Below are 16,270 nucleotides of genomic sequence, written 5' to 3'. Positions count from 1 at the left end.
TTAAACATTTATTTGACAGTCAGACACAGGAGAGGCAATGAAATCTCTAGCCTTGAGGATACTTCAAGCTTGGCTGGACCTGGACCTGAGCAGCCTCATGAAACTTACTTGCAGCCAGGGGTTTGAATTGGGTGGCTTTTGTGAGGCCTCTTTAAACCCACATAGTTCCGTGATGTTATGCTTTTGTGGTGTTTTTATTTTGAAGAATTACAGAAGATCAGTTTTTCCATTATTTTAAATACTGACAGGTTTTTTTGGATGTACGGTCATGTCTAACAATAAACCAAAAAAGTTTATATGATATAGATTTAGATTAATAAATTATTGGTGCTGCTTATATTTTTAGGAGACTTTGGAGTTTCTTGTCTTTTGATGGGTTCATGTGATCTGGCAACCACATTTACTGGGACACCATACTACATGAGTCCAGAAGTACTGAAGCACCAGGGATATAACACAAAATCTGATATTTGGTGAGTAGTCAGCTAATTTAGTTTCATTAGGTATTTATTTTCTAGGTCAACATTTGATGTTATTTAGGAATTACTGGGGTTTTTTTTTAAAGACTTTCTCAGTAGGGTGCTTACACTTCTCCGCTAAAACTAGTTCAGGACATTTGAATCATATGTTGCCAATCTGAAGCCTTGCCCTTTATGTTAAGAAGCATGTAGTTTGCTATTATTCTTGGTTATCTGGAACTTTAAAGAAGAGTATGTTTTCAGGTCCAGTCTCGGACATGGTACAGGATGATTGTAGACCAAGTTCAGGTTTTGCTAGGAAGGGGGAAATCTCTTTTTTTCTCATACTGAGATAGATGAATTGAAAGAAGCAACTTTCTGTGAAACTTCTAAGTGGATGAGCAAAGAGTGACTCCTGGCTGAGAGGATAGCAGAAGGACTTTCTTAGGAACTGAATTGAAAAATATTGGCAAATTTTAAAAGCAAGAAAGTACTTGGAAGTGGAAGTTGAAAATGAGAATAACTGTAGTGTTAGAATGGAAGCAAAAAGGCACTCTGTTTTAAGAAAGGTTCAAAAGTCGAAAGAAAAATGTCAGTTCTGCACTTAGTTGGCACAAAAATTCTTGAGATCAGGACTTCTGAAGTGATGATTAAAGGCTTTAGGAAACTTTTAGGTGTGCAGGCACTCTTGCAAGCCAAGATGAAAAATGGGTTTTTTTGGAATGGGAAAATGTCTGGTTTGTTTATATGTGTATCCTAAAACATCTCATGTTTTAAGACTATAGTTAAAGCTATTGGGGTTTTTTTATTCTGTCACAGTATTTTTATATGTAAGGGGCTTTGTTTTTTTTGTGAGGTGTTTTAGTTGTTGGGTTTTTTTTTTCCTGTAGGTGTACATATCAGAAGGTTAATTTTTTTATAAATATTTCAAATCATGAAAATTCCTTTGTAAAACATTTGGCCACTGAAATACAGTGTTTTTTACTTGATAATTTACTCTAGTTTCAGCTCAGTTCTGCCTTTTCAAAATAAACTTGTGACTGCAGGATATAATTCTGAAAGTGGAAAGCAATCATCTACGCTTTCAGATGATGGCAACCATTTTTCACAGTTAACACTGTGAAATTCCAGTCAACAAATGTGTCATGAATCTCATCTCGTGGTCTCTGTAGCTGACTGCTATGGATTTGATGTCAGATTCTCTCTAGTTCATCTGTATCAAAACAAATATCAGTTAATACGTGTTGTCAATAAAAATATATTGAGAGAAGATTTCAAAAGATGTCAAAACAAGTCAATAGACAGGGAAGCCTGCCTTTTGTGCTCTTTTAGTGTAAGGAATAATTGCTTTTATTGCAGTTGAAATGGAATGTAAAATACATGTTTAAGTTCTATTTGTGATTATTAGTGTCAATCCATGTAAGTCATTGAATTGTACAGAACAAATGCAAGCAGAGTTTGTTCCAATATTTTTATAAATGATTTTTATAAATTTCAGAATTTGCAAAAACATAGGAAAAAAACCCCCTCACCCCAAGCTCAGTAGCTACTAGCTTTCTGATATACTTTATGCATTTTGTAATCTTTCCAAAGTATGACCAAGAGCACTTACCTGAGAGTGGAACTGCCTTCAGTAGGAGCTTCTTGGCCCTCACTGTAGGGGCATTAAGGGCAAAGTGTTTCCTGACTCACTAGTTCTCCAGCCTACAAACACCTTCTTTTTCTGAAGCCAGGAAACTCTCTTTTCATCAGGACTCATTTTATTGATTGATGTTCTCATAATTTCATCTTTTAATTTTTTAATAATGATTCTATTTGATTTTTTTTTTTCATTTTCCCCATTTAACAGGGCCCAAAAGACAAGAGATCCCCGAGCATACAAGGAACACACCCTGGAGGCTCCAGATGAGATTAAGTCCTTGGGCCACTGTGCAGCAAGTTCAATTGCTCACAGAGAATCATATACTCATAGAATGGTTTGGGTTGGAAGAGACCTTAAAGACCACCTACTTCCAACCCCCCTGCCATGGACAGGGACACCTTCCACTAGATGAAGTGGAAGCCCCATCCAACCTGGCCTTGAACTCTCAGTTTGAATCCATTCCTCCTTGTCCTATCACTACAAGCCCTTGTAAAAAGTATCTCTCTGGTTTTCTTACTGGCCCCCTTAGGTACTGAGAGGCTGCTCTAAGGTCTCCCTGAAGCCTTCTCTTCTCCAGGCTGAACAACTGCAACTCTCTCAGCCTGTCTTCATAGGAGAGGTGCTCCAGCCCTCTGGTCATCTTCATGGTCCTACTCTGGACTTGCACCAACAGGTCTGCATCCTTCTGATCTTGAGAGCCCAGAGCTGGATGCAGTACTCTGTGTGAGGTCTCACAAGAGGGAAGAATTGCCTCCCTCACCCTGCTGGCCACGCTTCTTTTGATGCAGCCCAGGACATGATTGACTTTCCAGGCTGCAAGCACACATTGATGGGACATGTTGAGCTTCTCATCAACCAACATCCTCCAAGTCCTTCTCTTCAGGACTGCTCTCTTTCTCTGACCAGTCTGTATTTGTGACCTAGGTGCAGGATCTTGAAATTTGCCTTGTTGTACTCCATAAGGTTGGCATGGGCCCACCTCTCAAGTCCATCATGGTCCCTCTGGATGGCATCCCTTACCTCCAGCATGTTGTTGGTACCACACAACTTGTTGTCAAACTTGCTGAGGATACACTCAATCCCTCTGTCCATGTTGCTGACAGTGATGTTAAACAGTAGTGTATACTGACCCCCGAGGAATGCCAAGGAGTTGCCCAAGTCTTCTACATTTACCTGAAGTGGTGTTCTCTCTTCAGACTTGTCAATCTGATCTCTAGCAGGACTCAAAATATTACACACAAAAATTCAGAATTACAAAGGTTCCATGTTAAATGTAAGCTAATGTAAAATATCTTCTGCAAAAGACAGTTAGTACTATCTCACTATATTATCATGGTTCTCTCGCTGTTCACTCCAATTAATCATTGTTCATTGGAAAGACCTTAATTTATGCTGCATTAAAGATGTGCTCTAAAGACACATTGTGCTTTTCAGATTCACTGAAATGTTCTGCAAATGGCTCTTCAAAACTGGTTTCAATATTCATAGTGCAGCAGCTGGTGCGAGAAGTGTTGTCCTTTATAACACAAGGTCAATAGATGGGAAAAAACTTCATGTTTTACAGTTTTTACATATGGAAGTTCTGCAGTTAGGCTCAGAGAAGCTGCAGCATTTTTGCTTGTCATCAGTTAAAATTTCAGGGCTGGAGTTCTTTGCTATTTCATGCTTTATGTCAAATCTAAATTTACATGAGGCAAATTAAAATTGTCTCACATGTTTTCCTCAGCATCCCTAAGCCTGGACTGGCCAGGCTGTAAGTGAAAGCCTTTGTAGATGACACAGTCTGGGATTTCTCCTTTCTGTGTGAGGAGCTTCCTCAGGGAGCTGGTCTCCATTCAGCAGTTCACCACCCCTCTACCCATCAGTGCTTCTCCCTAAGAGCCAAAGCAGTGCCGGCAGCTGAGCTGAGACAGTGACTAACACAAGGACAGGTCGGGGATCAGTCAGTGATGTGTGTATGTGCAAGTGGTAATTGGACTCACTGGTACACCAGCACAGTGTGATCCAGAGGCACTGCTGTGCTGGTGTCCTGGTGTCCCTTCCTGGCCTTATGCACTGCAATAAGGGACTGGCGCTGGTGTTGGGGGTTGGCAGGAATTCTCATGGCACCAGCACTATGGCACTGCATTCATCTGCCAAGCAAACTGAAGCAAACAGTTACCAGCAGTAAGGTTTCTCTCTTCTTTTTAAAGATATGAGCATATAAGGTAAACTTCATCCAGGAACTTTTCAGCGGATTTGTGCATATTGTACATTAGAAATTGTCTCAGAGGCAAAAATTATAACAGAAATACTTACTGAAAAGCAAGTACTTTTTTCCTTTTTTTCCAAAGTAATGTCGCAGTCACTCACAATCACATGTAAATCCATTGTACATAAATTGGGCTACCTACATCACGGATCTTGTGACTTTGATTTTATTGTGCTTGCTTGTCTGTGCTTTTCCCCCTGTTTGTCTTTTTCTTTAATATTAACAATCCAGAAATGGCTTTTTTTTTTTTACTGCCAAATTTTATGTGAATTAGTTACAAAAAATAGCAGTAAAGCAGTGAAGACAGTGGCTGAGATAGTTGTGATGGTATATGAGTACATAGAATCATACATTATCTCAGGTTGGATGGAGCCCATAAGGATCATTGAGTCCAATTCCCAGCTCCTCAGAGGACTACTAAAAACTAACTCATAGGACTAAGAGCATCATGTTCATCATGCTTCATGGCAGCTCCCTTCTGTACATGGTGATAGAATTTGTGTCCACCTTCTATTTTCCAGCCACTCTACTGACAGTGTTCAGGCAGGAGCAATGTTGAGGCTGAGGTGATGGGGCTGGGGAAGATAGCCAGCATGGGGTTCTCATTTAAGGGCTGATGAGTGAATATGAAGAAATTAAATTCAGAAACATATTCCTCATGTTCGTCTGAAGCCAACAAATTCTGAAGACTTTCTGCTATGGTCAGACTGAGAGATATAAGCCACAAAGCTATTTATATTTACATTATTGGCTTTTGGAGTTGAATTTAAAAGCTAACTTGGATCTTACAGCCTTGGAACAACTATAACATTTTTTGCAAAAAAGATCAGAAGATGTTAAAAGGACAAGAATGCTTATGCAAACATTTAGCACCAAAAACCTCAGGGTGATTTCTCCTGAGAAGGAAAAGATACAGGTCTGTCAGTCAAGATTGTACAGAACACACTGAAGCCTGTCCAGATGATCCATTTTATGGTGTAATTGAGCATAAGCAGCTGCAGTGTGAACTAGTCATACAACAATTTTGCTAAAGTTGTGTGCTATTTAGGAACTTTGTCAAACGTGTTTATGAATATAGGGAGTCGTCAAACCAAATGTGTTGGCTGGATAGTTTAATGACTATTTTAGAATTTTATAACATTGGCAATTATGTGGGCTGAGATTATAAAAGTAATTAAATTATATGTCTGGATCATGTGCAGATTGGTTATGGGAATAGGGAAGAAATTTTCTCTTGCTCCTTACAAGGTGCTTAGACCAGAAATGTAGAAACACAACTGAGTTTTGAGGCAAAAGCTTGGTGCAATTGCAGCTCAGCAGCTGTCCTGAGAAGAAATAACCTTGCTCTGGGACCCAGGGCAGCATTTCTCAGCTTAGGAGATATTTATTTAATTTCAAAGTTTCGTGTCCTGCAGTAAAAACTTTATTCTTTTCTCCTTTTTTTTTTTTTTTTCCTTTATTTGTCTTTATGGGACAGATGGGGTTTTCCCTGGATAGCCTGTTCACGGTCCTGGCTGCAGCAGAATGCGCTGGGCATTCTTTTCATCCTTTTCCAAAGTCTCAGGTGTAGTCAGAGTACTAAACTAGACGAATAAATCAGCTTCCCTGATGCGACAAATCCAGTGTTCTTAATGGCTCATTAAGCAATTTTTAGCTGCCAGAATCAAGCAGCCTCCAAAACAGATTGATTCTGCAGAAAGAAGTTATAGTACAGTCTGTCAGTCTGGGATTTTCCTTTGGTTTTTTTCTTCTCTCTGGCTGATTTCCATATTTATTTGATGCTTTTAGATGCTATGTGCATAGGGGTTTTTCCGTTGTTCTTTTTCAGTATTTTCTCATGTAGTAATTATTTTGTTTCAGAGTTTGAACATGCATCATAAATATAGATCATGATCTGTGTGTTACTGTTTACTGATTTTGGAAGTTTGAAAGCTGTTTGACAGTTAAATCTTTAAAAAACTAGGCAATTGTTTATGTACCTCATTAGCTGGTCTTTAGGCAGTCCCTTGCATAAATTCACTGCTAATTGTTTTCACATACTGCATGAAAAGTACCAGTGAGTGGAGCATCCTTATTCTCTCTCTTCTTCCTTATTTGCACCGTATATAGATCCTGTGTTTCAACTTTAAAATTATTTGCTCTTGTTCTTTTATTGCTAGGTGGACCAAAACAATTCTTCTCCTTTAACCAGAATGAATAATTGAAACTTTATTCATTGTTTGCTTTCAAAGATAATGTTTATATCCTTTTCCTGAAAGCCATTCACCCATACATACTTCTAATTATTTATACTATGCTTTATTTTTTTACTACTTCTGTAAATTATAAATACCACAGTCAAATACTACATTAAGATATTTAAGTTGGTCTTGACCTCTGGCTCTCACCAGCATTTTCTATGACCTTATTCAAGTCAGTCATTGGTGTCTCGGCTCTCCTGAGTGCAAACTGAAGGTGACACTGAGCATCCTTCAAAGCCTGGACAAATCAACACCACTGTTTTTTAAAATACACTTGTCAGACAGAACCTGGTTGAAATGCAAACTATTATAAATAGTCATTATATAAATTATTATGAGAGTGTTTATTTTAAAATGTTGAACTTGGTGATTTTTTATGATTGCCATTAGGACTGGTGAATAGGGTGATGGTAAAGCAAAAGGCCTTTTAAAATTGTTTGCAATCATTCTTCCTGTTTTTTAACAATTTAAAGCTGACACTGGTTCTTGGCTAGGTCTCCAGACCTACATGTTCAGATTTCTGCTTTTCTTCTCCAAATAAAATTTTGAGGAAATTTAGTTTTAGATGCTCTCACCTAAGGTTTCTTATTTCTTTGAGTACAAACTGATTTCATAATCTGTTTTGAGTATGTGGCCAAATGAGTGAAATCACAGCAGAAGACATTTCTGTTTTTTGAAACTGGCATTATTTAATTTGAACTTGAATTTTGGCTTCAGTCTGTTGTCAGAAATTAGTCTGCAAAACCAATTTAACCAAACCTATGTCGAAACATTACTAAACTGTTTTCTCAGTCAGTCACTAATTAAAAATTTGTATTCTTTACTTTACTCTTTAATGAGTAACTGCTTAATGTAGTTCATCTCATGGGCTTTTACTTTATTTTTACATACATACATATACATATATATATGTGTGTGTGCGTGTATTTATTTACAGAACCTATGGAAATAGAATATTGATTCATCCTGTTTATAAATGTATCAATTGGTGACTTGAATAAAAATATCTTAGATTAAAAGGATACTATGATAATGAAATATCCTTCCCTGGTGAAAAGGGCATACAATTGAGATTTTACTTACTGTAATGTCAGTATGCATGCTACTTTCAAAAATATTGCTTATGCTATTCCTATTTCTTTATTTTTCAAGGTCTCTGGGATGCATTTTGTATGAGATGTGCTGTATGAACCATGCATTTACTGGACAGAATTTTTTGTCTGTTGTGATAAAAATTGTGGAAGGTGATACACCTTCTCTTCCTGATAGATATCCAAGCAAACTGAATGCTCTGCTAAGCAGGTATGTTATTTTCTTCTGCTAAGCAGGTATCTTATTTTCTTGTTTAGCAGATTTTTCAGTTAGTTTGGAAAATCTCTTAATTATTAATTTTGTTTTTTAATGTTCCAGCATGTTAAATAAGAATCCTTCATTGAGACCAGCAGCAGCTGAGATCCTAAAAACTCCTTATATTGATGAACAATTAAAGGTATGTAAGGAAAATTGATAGCTGTACACTTACCATTTGAGTATGCATTTTGCAAAAACAGAATGGAAACAAGGAAAACATGTTGAGAAAAAATAATTAGATAGCAGTTCATTGGAACATTAATCCAGGGGACTTTCAGAGATGTATTACAAATATGACTGAGGGAGCGAGGCAGTGAGAAATGAAGCCCTTGTCACTTGATATGCTGAATTTATCTCCTCTTAAATGTTATGGGCAACAAGGAAACCAGACATTTATGTGTAACAAGTGCAGATCATTTAGGCCTGGATATATATGTCTCTAAACTGTTCTGGTTAGTAATAATTTTAATGAAAACCAATGCATCTTGCTCTTTTGGCCCCTGCTTCAGGGTATATATTATTTGGCTTTATAAGAAGGTGGGGAAGGAAACTGCTTAGTCAGGTTTTACATTAGGACTGTATTGGGTCATAGCTGAAGAGTCTGAATAACTTAAGCATCAACTGTTGATACCCCTTCTATTTTATTTCCTTGCAGAAAATACAGTACAAGTTCACAAACATGACTGTGAAAGACAAGGCACTTAACTGGCAGAAAGAAACTGCTCCCATTTTTGACGCTGTGTAAGTATTTTTACCAGTTTTATGGGCAGCAGTATATGAAATTATAGTGTTGCCAAGTAATATAATTAACACTTCTGTTAATCTTATAGTGCTTTATATCCAGAGGGATCCATTCCCCAGAAATACAGAAGAGAAACCACGTTAGTGAGACACATAATTTGTGGATCAAATATTTTTATTATATGACTGTGTGAATTGTGGATGCATGTGTAGTATATGCTTATGTTAATTTAGTACAAATTGGTATGTAAATTATGACCTTTGTCTTTAAATTTTCAAGGCTTAAGTTGTCATTTTAGTTATGTCAGGATCATTTATAGTGCTACTGTTTCTGTACCTACTAATAATTGAATGTGAAAGCTGTGTTTCCTAAATGACACCAAGCTAGAAAGCATATAAACTTAAACTAATTTTAATCTAATACATTTGTAGGATACTGTTATATTTGTCTTGTAACTATAGTGAGAAATTAAGGCTCATGATACTTCTTGGCCCTAACATCGGTGGTGTCTTTGCACATGATCTCTCTCTTAAGCACTGAATATATATTAAATTATTTAATTGCATTAAATTATCATGCTGCAATGTTTAAAGCAAATGTCGGTATGGGCAATTTAATTTTACCTTTGTAAATTAACTCTGCAGTTTCATTGGCAGCTGGCTCTCCCCTTTGCTTCCAATCCCTGAGTTTTCTGTACAGGTTTTGCTCAGTTAGAAGCTAGCATGCCCAAAACCAGGAGTTTGTAATCCTGTGAGGAAGCAATAGACGTCCTTGTTTCTTGTTTTCTCTGACTAACTTCCAAGTCTGTAACAGATATCTGAAATTTCTTTTGAATTATTAGGTAACAGCAATAAAGAAACACACACTCCAGTCCAGGATTAGCAGTGCTTTTGAGGCAATAGGCCTTTCCCCTTTGATTTTTTGTGACCTCTGCTCTTGGACAGGACCCACAGTTTTGCAACTGTGGTCACTTTGCAGATGCTGCCAGTTCTGCTGCTTGCAGTCATCCCTTCAGAAGAGGTGACTGTCTTCAGCTTTTCCAAATAAAGAGTTGTTTACTATCAGTGGCAGGGAGAAAACAGAGTACAGACAGTTGGATTCACATAGCAAAATCTTCTGTACATCATTTTACCCAGTATAACTACTGGTAGTGTATCTGTAGGCTCTCGTCTCTACAAATTGTGGTTTGGGTTTCTGCCCTGTCACTTCTGTCCTTGCTGTCTCTTGTTGACAGATAAGTCTCTGTCTTTTTATGAGACCAAAGCTCTCCATTTTGGTGTGAATAGCTACTTTTGGTATAGATAGGTTGTTGAACTTTGCAAGCACTGATGTAAAATCCAACAATATATATTCAATATATTCAAGTTGTTTCAATTAGCTTTGAGAAGACTCCTGCCTTTCCAAATTAAATATAGTTAAGTACAGAGAGATTCCTCAGAGCTATACCATAAATAATTTTGTGGCACTGAAATCTTGCCCAAATATTACTCCAACGGTATCTAGATTATACTGAGTATTTAGTGCTTGCGGAAACATAGAGTATGAGAATCTTCAAGGAACTTTTAATCCATGCCTTTATCTTGTGGGTGCAAGATTTCAGATTTTCTATATGCACCAAAAAGATTGCAGCTGCTTTGAGGAAGCAGCATTGTTACCTGCCAAGTATATACTCAGACTTCAAATACCCCCATGCTTCTAAAGCAGACTTATAAAACCAGTTTCTATTGTTTGTGATATATACTAAATTCTATACCTGATGCATTGTCGCTATTTTGAATATATGGAATCTCATCACCTTCCATCATTTATTGACCTAGCTAGCATATGGGGAGGGCATTCATGTATATCCCAGAATCTGTAACTATACTTGTTCAAAAGCAAGTATCTAGTCTCTAAGATGAAAAGCAAGTTCTCACTACATTCTGGTTTTATACTTTTATTAAAAGGAAACAGAAAGTCAGCTGCTGCCATGCAGAGGTCCAGAGTTCCCATAAATTGTGAAACAATGAATGACAACTGCTTTTGTTTGAGAATGGAAATTTACCTGGAGGTTTTAAAATTCAAGACATTAATTTGAGAAAAAAGAATCCTAGGAGAAGCTTCCCTATAAATTAACCTCTCATGTGCTACAGTGTGATTATTTTTGCCCAAGTATTTGAAATGTGGAAAAATTCATAATCTTATCATGACTTTCATTGTGCTTATGAGAACACTAGCTGTCTGTATTGCTACTGGTAAGCAAAATGCCAAATAATTTCTGCAATTTCCAGATCTAAAGAGGTAGGTAAAATGAACTAAAAATACCTGGAAAAAATGATAGAGAGTTGAAAAGAGGAGGAGAAAAAAATTTAAACATAGTGAATTCTCCACATCTACTGTAATGAATCAATACTCTGGTCGCAATGTTGTACAAACAGTTTCTTGTAATGGTGTCCTCCTCAGCCATTGCTACTTTATATTTAAAATTTTAAAAAAGTAATAAAATATTGCTTTTTTCTCACCAGGAATTTTTTTAGCCATGTATGGTTGAGTCTGGTTTCTTCTAGTAAATGCCTCTGATGGCTTACTTTATTCATATCCCATGCAAGTCATAAATTTTAAATATTTAAGTAAGCATAAAGCTGTACAAGTTCAGCTTTGACTTGAATGAAAAAATGGGTCTTTTTACCCAGGAGATTCTTATAATTTAAATTAGAGTTTTTTACAGAGGACAAGAAATATGTCTACATTATTCATACTTGAAGAGTTAGTTCCATTCTTATGAATAATTGAACTCTTCTTGTCTGTGTCCTTAATATTTCATATTTCACACTAATATTCATATCTTTGCACTATTTGAAAAGCATGATGAAACCTTCTCTGCTCATTTATTAAAATCCTGATTTCAAAATGATAGTCCGGAAGGAGTGTTACAATTTGTATGATCACAAACCTGGCTCTTAGATTATCAGAAGTGAATTTGTCTCATAAGGGCAAAAATAGTAATTTGAAATTAATACTTGTTACCATAAATACATGGCAAATATATATTGATGTAAGTGAAACATGACTGCCAAGGCATTTCAAACAATGGTTGAATTTTTGTAATTGCTGTAGGATGTGAGATAAAAATCTGAGGTTAGTATCCTTTTTCGGGTAAAGGACTAATATTGCTCTCCTTTGTTGATAAATACAGCTGAAATACTTAAGTCAATAATTCATGCTCAGCTTTCAGAGATGGTCTATGGAGACCGTTTCACCAGTGAATTGTTATTATTGATTAGGACCAGAAATTCAAGAGGAAAACATGATAATTATATCTGTCATTAAAGACTCATTAATATTCTCTTTTATTCTGGACAGCTTGTAACAATCAATGTAAAATGTACAAGCAATATTGCTTTTTCTGTGGCTCTCATTTAGAGACTGCCTTTGTACTTTGAATATGTCCAATAATGAAGCCTGGCACGGTAAATATTTCACTGTGCTTCAACATTTATTTTTCTAAGGAGATGACTTTACCTTTTCCATCCTCCCCTGAAATGATTCACATTCTTCACAAATCCAAGTTTAAATATTTCAATTTAAAAGAGTAATCGCTGTCCAAACTAAAGTCTATTTAGTCTGTTATAGTTCCAGTGATTTTCTAATTATTCCATCTGAAATGTCACTATGTTTCAATATCAAATCAAAATACTGAATATTTATCTTTTTATATGAAGATGGGTTTGCACATGTTTCATTTCAGGCAGAGGAAAGTTCATTTGCAAACTCTGCAGGAACTGTCTGAAGTACAGAAAATGACACCACGGGAACGAATGCGGCTGAGAAAGTTAAATGCTGCAGATGAGAAAGCAAAGAAGTTGAAGTAAGTTGTACCCTAACCATGCAATTTTCCCCATCCAACAGTCTAATAAGACAGTTAGAATTGTCAAGGTAGAAATAAAAATAGAAAGGATCTTCAGCTACTCAAAGTGAATGGGGATTTTGGATGACAAAAAATCACAGTAATTATTTATGTAAGAAAAAATTCAGAACATTAACCCAAAACTGATACTTAGAGCACTGTGTTTCTGGTTAAATAAGTATATGAGAGATTTTCAGATGTGTTACAATAGGAGGCTTTTTTTTACTAACTTGTTATTTTAAGAATTGAACGGTCTGAGGAGTTGAACATTTAGTTACAATCCAGCTTTTGGCAATTGTTTTGGCTGCAGAGGTTTTCCAATAGAAGTTAATATCTCAGAGGATAGTCTTATCAAAGGATCACATGGGGGTAATGGACGTGCCATAAAGGCTTTATGATTTCTGGTTTTTTATTAATGAGTAAGACATAATAAATGGGTTTGGAGGACATTATGTACTGTTTCTGATGGAATATGAGAAACAGCTGGAAGGCTATGTGTCTATGCATGTTGGTTAGTTTTTGTTTGTTTTATTTTTTTTTAAACCAGAATATATTGTTTTGATGACACATTTTATATTTTCCCAGTTAAAAATATTCAGTGATTTATTTGGTATGAATGAAAATTGGAAGAGCCCCACATTAATTTTAATTAATTTTTAATGTTTTCTTCTAAAGCATTTTGCAAAGTGCAATGTAAGTTAACAAATATTTATTCAGTATTTATAGAGGGTAATAGAGGGAATAATTATTTTCGATCATTAGAACTGGCGTCTTAACCCTGTTGTGCCAAAGCATGTCAGCAATTTGGTAAGACAGAGATGTCCTAGTACAGAAAAATATTGTGTGCTGACATAAAGTTGGAATTTATGGCCTCAGAAACTCTGCGGCTATATATACCTGCAAATAATAGTAGTTGCAGTTGGGCAAATGTGTTCTGTAAAATCCCATCCTAGAAATACTTGAGCCAACTTGTGACCCCCATGCCCAAAATCTAGAAACAAAGAACTAAAGGCCTTCATGCCCTTCTGGAAAATATGTCTGAAGACCATTTGTGTCTGACTGAAACCATTGCATTTGGTACATAAATTTATTTTCATTTTAGAATAAAACCTCCTTGAATTGAAACCACTGTGTAAAAAGTATTAAATTTAACACCTCTTCTGCATGGTGTTTTCAGTAATATGGTAGGCCAATTCTTGTACCAATATGAAATTTATAAGTAGGATGTCTGTCTCACTTTTTTAAAATGAATGGAGATTAGGAAGTAATACTAATTGCAGGATAGTTCTAGTTTGCTTTTCATTTACTTTGCTTTCTTGCATTTTGATGTTTTCTGTTGAGATTTTTATTGGGATTTTTTTCCTCCCAGCAACAAAATTAAATGTATTTGTTTTGTAATATAAAGGCAACATTAATATTCAAACCTTGTCAGTCATGAATCTTTAAAATGGATCTACATGGAGCTTTAGATTATTGTCAGCTGATCTGACTGAAAATATTTGAAACAATGCAAAAATGATACCTTCTCAGACTGGAGATCTGCTTTCAGCAGTGCAAACCTAGAGCTGGATGGGAAGGGAATATAGTAATAGAAACTGGAAAAACTGGAAAAACTCAATGCTTAATGTAGCTTTTAGTGCTTAATGTAGCACCTGTCTTAAGTAGTTCCATACAGAAAACCGCAGTTACCAACTCCCGCAGATGAAATGTTCAAAGCACACAAATGTTGCCTTCCCCTCTACAGCTGAAAGGTCCCTGCACTACATGGTGGAATAAGGCTCAAAGTATTTAAGACCTTTGGAAGAAATAAAAAAGACTGGGACTAGTAATTTACTAATTCTTAATTGTATTATGCAAGTTGTGAAAGTAAAATATAATAGTGTTTGGAAATAAGATCTGAAATCTCTTCGAGTTCATGAAAGCTAACCTTTAGTACATGCCATGAATGTTTGACTACATGGGAATTTCATTATGGAATCTGCTTTTACAAGATCCTTTTGTGCACACCCTGCTAGCACAAGCATTCTGTATTTACAGACAGCTGGCAGAAGAAAAATATCAAGAAAATGTCAAAAGAATGCAAGATTTCAGGTCCCGTAATTTTCAGCAGCTGAATGTCAAGGTCCTACATGTAAGTATAGGCCGTTGTTTTGGACGCCTCATTTATGTGCATCCAGTGTACAACACTTTTTCTGTTTCCCACATGCTTTCTTTAGCACTAGAGGCACAGTCCTGTTCTGAGACTAATAATTGGAAAGCACATCAAAGTATGGACTGCTTAGCTGAACCCATGAATCTGGGGTGAGGGAAAGTGCATTCAGTTATTCAGATATGGTTCAACGGGCTCTCTATTCATTGCACAAATTTCTTTACGTCAGCCTTAAATCTAAATCTGCTCTCTGAAATGTTTTTTCTGACTATGTGGCATCAAACTTCAAAATACATTCATTTTCAAGATGTTTAGAATTGTAATCCTTTTAACACTAATTTGGCATGGCTGTGCGTTCTTTTCATTTGGTTGAGAATACTAACATTTCAACTGGCTTTTGAGTAAGAATGAATCCTTGGAATGACTCCCCAGTGTAAGTTGTTGTCCTTTGCTTTTAATCTATCTGCAACAGAAGGTGGGCTTGTTCCATTCTAGCACCACATCTAATTGTAGAGAGAACCATGTGCATTTGGAAATAGTCAATGAAAGCATCACAGAAATAATGAGGTTTCATGTGCTTTGTCTTCTACCTTTTCTTTTGCATGCATTCTGGTTTCTATTTCCCATTAGAAATGGGAGAAAAACGTATGGAGGAAAAAAAATATGTTAAATCTCTCTCTGCTTATGGCTGAATGTTAGGATTTTATTTTAGTATTTGCCCAATGTAAGTCCCAGCAATTGTGTAGATCAGAGCAACCATTGTATTGAGATCCCGCTGAAAGCTCTAACGGTACCTGTTTCTCCATGCTGCTTCATCACTGGACTAAGGAATCTGATGAGCAGACTTCAAAACACCTCATTCATTCTCAGCCAGTATTTACATGCGACTACGTGTCCGTAGGACATGATGAACCAAGTGGAAATGAGATGAGTGAACTCTGCATGTCTGAACTTACAGACCATGGTAAGAATTCAAAATTTGATGTTGAAATGAAAATTCCTATCAGGAAAGCAAGATTTGTCCCTTGTAGTTAAAGTGTCGTGGGGAAACTGCAGTTTAAAAAGTGGTCAGATTTGTAAGGTTGCCAAAAAAATTACAAAGAGGAAAGGAAAATAATCTAGGTGGATGTATGTAGAGCAGATGTACAGCAAGGTTATATGGTAGGAGATCTGTGTTTCCAAAGTTTGAGTGACCTGTGAGCAGAAACGGACATGACCGTACTTCTTCCAAATGACATGCTGAATTATAAGGAAACAGCTTAAACTTTACACATATGAAATGACTGGTGTTAGAAAAACATTTCTTAAATGATCTCTCCAGTGCAAAAATGAATACAAGAATTCAGAGTGTTTGCACCTTTGGTACACTTTGGTGCCATTTTCTTTGTCTTTAACAATGAGAGAAGCAGATGGAAATGCTTTAAACTCTGCTTATTTATACTGTCCTAAATACTTAGCTACTGCCTAAACAATGTGTAGTACCAGATAACATGTATTTTTCTGTAACAGACAAAAAATAGTCAAGCTTTTCGAGAAGGGTCAGACTGTGGAA

General features: G+C 36.3%; 1 protein-coding gene across 3 annotated transcripts in view; it reads left to right on the top strand.

Moving 5' to 3' along the window:
- The window catches only part of NEK11 (NIMA related kinase 11), an 85,678-nt gene that overhangs the window by 28,185 nt on the left and 41,223 nt on the right, over positions 1–16,270 (top strand). For all 3 annotated transcript variants that reach the window (XM_032677839.1, XM_032677829.1, XM_032677848.1), the window contains 7 exons: positions 347–473; positions 7,744–7,893; positions 8,002–8,080; positions 8,597–8,682; positions 12,411–12,530; positions 14,607–14,700; positions 15,547–15,682. In XM_032677839.1, coding sequence (XP_032533730.1) covers positions 347–473; positions 7,744–7,893; positions 8,002–8,080; positions 8,597–8,682; positions 12,411–12,530; positions 14,607–14,700; positions 15,547–15,682 — 792 coding nt within the window. The remainder of the gene's footprint in view (positions 1–346; positions 474–7,743; positions 7,894–8,001; positions 8,081–8,596; positions 8,683–12,410; positions 12,531–14,606; positions 14,701–15,546; positions 15,683–16,270) is intronic.

Source organism: Chiroxiphia lanceolata, chromosome 1 (genome assembly GCF_009829145.1).
Source record: "Chiroxiphia lanceolata isolate bChiLan1 chromosome 1, bChiLan1.pri, whole genome shotgun sequence".
Classification (NCBI taxonomy): Eukaryota; Metazoa; Chordata; class Aves; order Passeriformes; family Pipridae; genus Chiroxiphia; species Chiroxiphia lanceolata.
The sequence above is the reverse complement of the archived record's forward strand: the minus strand, read 5'-3'. Positions and strand labels throughout refer to the sequence as shown.